Here is a 4685-nt window from a genome sequence, read left to right on the forward strand (position 1 = left end):
GAACAACGGGGTTAAGTAGACTTTGATGATCAGCAAGCGTTACAGCAGTCATACGCTCAGTTCTCCTACACGTGGTCAGTGTTCAAAAAAATCACAGAGTGTACCCGTTTTTTATTTAGATATCAGCGAGTACATATTTTCCGACTAGTCTCAATTAGGTAAGTAAATTCCAGACAAAGAGGCATGCTGGAAAAAAGTACTTTCGTGGAATGCTCTTTTTGGAACCGAAAATAGAGTCGTGGGCGAGAGACTAGACAGTTGAGGGAGGGGATGAATGATTGAATGAATGAATGAATGAATGAATGATTGAATGAATGAATGAATGAATGAATGATTGAATGAATGAATGAATGAATGAATGATTGAATGAATGAATGAATGAATGAATGGACGATTGGATGATGGAGTGCATCTGCCTTCTGGCTCGATCTACTAATATTTAAAACACTCGGTACAAATTCTTGCCTCCGACCTCTTGCCTTTTCTCTCCGCTGTTCAAACTGCCTGTGAGTTTTTTCTTTTGTTTAAGCTGACCAAACGAACGCGGCGGTTCAAATTTGACTTGTGTTTGTGCTTTGAGGGAAATCGGTCTGAAGGGCGACTGACGAGCTGTTCAAGCTACCTAGTAGTTAGTTGGTCCGTTTACGTCAAACGGCTATAAATCACCAAAGGTTCAACATAGGTCAAGACCACCTGGCTGGCCCTAATTTCAAAAGTGGTTTCATACAATCAACCACGTTGATTACCAAAACTTCCGGTTCACCACAAGCTGGCTCTTGACGGTGGATGACTACGCCAGACTACGCCAGACTCTTTGTTCAACCTACTTCAAAGAACCTTAGCGAAAATTTGCTCAGCAAGTTTACAGTACGCATCAACCACGTGATTAATTTTCCAAGACAAAAGAAAGCACGGGCTGGTACTGAAAATGCTTACCGACAAGCTAATAGACGTTGGTGCACAATTACATATATACATTTTCAAAGTACATCCGGTTGATCCCAGTTGTGTATATTTTTCGCAGTGACTGAACCGTGACGCTTGATATCTTCTCTACTGATTAAAGCGTTGTGGACTAATAATAATAATAAGTATAAGCGTCACGTGATTCTATCGCTATTGGTCGGCCAGATGAGCGGTCCTTCTCCCAACGTGTTTTTAACACGTAACTACTAAATTGCTACACTAGTGATCTTCAAAGTTTGTAAATGTTCCCCTCGATAGTTGTCCGAAATGCTGTCTGAGCATATCGAAAACAATTCACGCTCGGCTGTTCAGCCAGTCAAGTGATATGATCATGTGACTTTAAACATTGTTCAACTGTAACACTCCTTCGGTGCCAAGCTGACGTCCTATCCAGAACGAAGCACGAGGGCTGAGATCCTGTCAGGCCGCCTGAGCCTAGATAGGAGCAGTCAAGATGTGGAAATTCCCTCCTGCCACGATTTTGTTTTAATGCATCAACATATTATTAAACACGATTGATGGGTCTTAAAAGGGCACCCATTTCGACTATGTGCATGCCGACAGTTTTGCTCGGATGGTCGGATCGATAGCGAACAACTGTCGGACAAGAGTCGACACGACTGAACCTGTGTGAATACGTGCACCGCACAAACTAACTGAGTTGTGTGCCATCTAAGAGGTTGCCAGTCCAATACAGGGGTGCGATAGTAACGTCTGGTCATGTCATGTTCCACCAACTGTGTGCAGTCATGTCCGCATAGTAGCAAAGGTAATACGATATCAGTAAAAGCATTATTGAATTACCAGCAGATTACTGTTCACACCTATAGTGGTAAGCAATCGCTAGTGGCGCATAAGTTGTTATAAACTGGGAATAGGTTTGAAGGAAGCAATGGCTTGGAAGGAAGACTGATTCACACGACAAGAAGTTGTCACTCGTGATGTGAATCCGGCAACTAAGAGATGCCTGGCGGTGTATCCGGCCAAGGGCCTCTGAGCCGGACGCTGTGCTGTTCACTTACTAGCCTAGTGATTCGTTAAATACCTTTTGCTGATGATTCCAAATAAAGCTGAGACAGCTGTACTGCGCTTTTCTGGACACTCAGCACAGTAAACTGTCATTCAGCTGTAGCACCTTTTCGGTGCCCAATCGCCATGCGGAAGCACGAGGGCTGGGATACTGCCAGGTTACCCAAGTCCAGACAGGGGAAGTCGAGAGACAAAGGTCGGTTTCGAACCAAGCACATTCCCGCTCTCGCCCATAGACCCAACATGGACTGACTTCACACGGGGGTTGGAACCAACCACAAGGTCTTCAAAGTCCATCTTCGTCAAGCTAACTTGGAGGGCAACACGAGTGGCCAGGAAATCGTTTTTCGTTCAGTTTGGAAAGTGAAATTACAATGAGATGATATAATAAGAAGCGAACAAATTTTTGATTATTATTATTCGTCTTTTGAGAAAGCAATCAGAACATGTCGCAGAATGACCTACCCTAAGCAAGCGAATCAAAATTAAGAACAAAGTACCAAGTCCGCTCGGTTCACTCGAACCCAGACAGACTGAATAGATTGCGAATGGAAACATGTCTGTGAAAGTGCAGTACCGAGCATTTGGAATTTTCGAGAAAAAAAACAGGATTCGCACTGTCGGTCTTCGAAAGTCAACCAGGATCTCGGTTGGTGTGTACCTGTTCTGCCAAATGTAGGTGACAATAGTCGCTGAGTGGAATATGTCCGTTTGGATTTAGCAATTCCATTTCAAGTGTAAGCATCAAAATTTCAATATATTCTTGGACGTTCTCGAGTATGAATCATAGTCATTAGTATTCCTCACTTTCTAAAGCCTGTGCAACGCAACATAACTGACAGGACGCACATCCGGTTAACTTTGAAGCATCTGAGCATAACAAGTCTCAAATCAAAGGATAGACCTTCGTAAGGAAAGACACACTGTTGAATTGCATGTCGATATCAAACATGCGGTTGACGAGAGACAGAAAATTATTTTCTATAGAGGAAAATGTCGGTAGCTCAGGTAGCGTAGATGGTGTCGTTGGCTTGCTCGCTGAGCTGGGCAATTTGATTGCAAACGTTTCATCACCAATCGAGGTGACATCATCAGTGCGTTATTCGGGAGCGTGGTGGTGCGTAGCGGCGGGCTAGTGGTTGCGCATTGGGAAGTCTTACGCGTGTGTTATTATACGTGCTGCTAGCAGGGGATGACCTTTGATCGCGATTAGTTGTTCGGTCGGGCGATTGCATTGGTTGCTCCGGTGTCCTGTGTCCCTATTCGCCGATGCCCACGTGACCTTTGAACTTATCATCCCCTCCCGTGGTAATCTGATCAATGCTAGGCTGACCTTTGTCCTTTCGAGTCCCGGCTTGTGACCTTTATTGATTTGCCTCCAAGGAGTTCCTTGTTTCGTTTATTGTGGGTCCGATATTCGGTCCTCCTTGAGTGTTCCGATTGAGATGTTGGTCTTTTGCAAGTAGGGGTGCGTAGATTGGATCCAGTTCGATCCATCGGTTGATCGAATCCGCCGTGGAATACCATGCTTCCAGAAATTCTCTTCCGTGTCTCGTGTCTCCGTATGCCAGAATTTTTTCGTTTTCCAGATTGAATTCGTGGCCTTCTTGGTCCTCGTGTATAGATATCAGGGGCAGGGGGTCATGCCTCCTGACGGATGCGTTGTGTTCCTGTATTCGTGTGCATAGCCTCCCTCCAGATTGTCCGACGTAAAATTTGTTGCAGTTGTTGCAGTTTAGTTGGTATATCACATTGTTCCTCTTGGTTTTGTCCCGGTTGTCCTTCGAGTGGCATTCGGTTTGTGGGCCACGAAGATTCCTTTGTGAGCCAATAATCTGGTTGCGAGTTCTGATATATTCTTGATGTAAGGTAAGACTATGGGTTTGGTATCTTGTTCTCGCTGATATGTCTTGTTGAGATGTCTTCTTATTCAAGCTTCTGTTGATATCCATTGTTCTGGAATACTCTGAACAGAGAGTATTCCTCTTTCGTCCGTAGTTCTGTGGTGCTTCAGCGTGTCTTCGCCCTCTTGAACAAGGTTTGCACGCAGCTCTTTTTGTGGTTTAGCCGGATGATCGCTGTTGTAGTTCAGTATTTGATCCGTGGGAGTCTCTTTGCTGTACACGAAGGTTCCTAGAGTCCCATCCACCTTTCCGTTCACTAAAATGTCTGAGAGTGGTAGCCGATTGTTTCTCCGCAGTTCGATTGTGAACTTGATATCTTCAAACGTTGTGTTGGCAGTTCATGACACACACCGATCGGTCTACGGCTGACTGTGACCCTCGGTTATGCACAGTAGCATCAGCAACCGGACATCTACCTCGCCGCCGGGCCAGGTCACCACCCTGCTGCTAAGCGGGTTGGAGTGTTGAGTCGTTGGGGATCCCATTGAAGTTTCTTCCAGCTGTTGATATGTTCGTCCGTCGAAGGTGAAGTACGTATCCCTGCGAAAGTCCAACAGTTTGCATATACTTTCAGGTCTCATGGGTTCTGTAGTGTTTCGATTATTCCGAAGCAGTTCCGCTGTGTTTTCCCGTGCGACCACAGAAAATTACTTCATGTCGCCAAGTTTCACTTTTGCAATGTCTTTGGGTTCGGGTGAGTTGGTGAGAGCTGGTGAGCATGAATCTTCAGTAAAGTATATCGCCAGTTTCAAACGTCCTTGCTTGATGACTGATCAATCATTTAAG

The 4685-nt window shown here is 45.0% G+C and overlaps 1 protein-coding gene across 1 annotated transcript in view; it reads right to left on the bottom strand.

The window, feature by feature from the left end:
* The window catches only part of T265_04444 (hypothetical protein), a gene marked incomplete at both ends in the record, with an annotated part of 21943 nt that extends 19390 nt beyond the window's left edge, over positions 1 to 2553 (bottom strand). Inside the window, one exon of the mRNA XM_009169193.1 lies at positions 2461 to 2553. Coding sequence (XP_009167457.1) covers positions 2461 to 2553 — 93 coding nt within the window. The remainder of the gene's footprint in view (positions 1 to 2460) is intronic.
* Positions 2554 to 4685: the final 2132 nt, after the last annotated feature.

Source organism: Opisthorchis viverrini (assembly GCF_000715545.1).
Source record: "Opisthorchis viverrini unplaced genomic scaffold opera_v5_76, whole genome shotgun sequence".
In the NCBI taxonomy this organism is placed as follows: Eukaryota; Metazoa; Platyhelminthes; class Trematoda; order Opisthorchiida; family Opisthorchiidae; genus Opisthorchis; species Opisthorchis viverrini.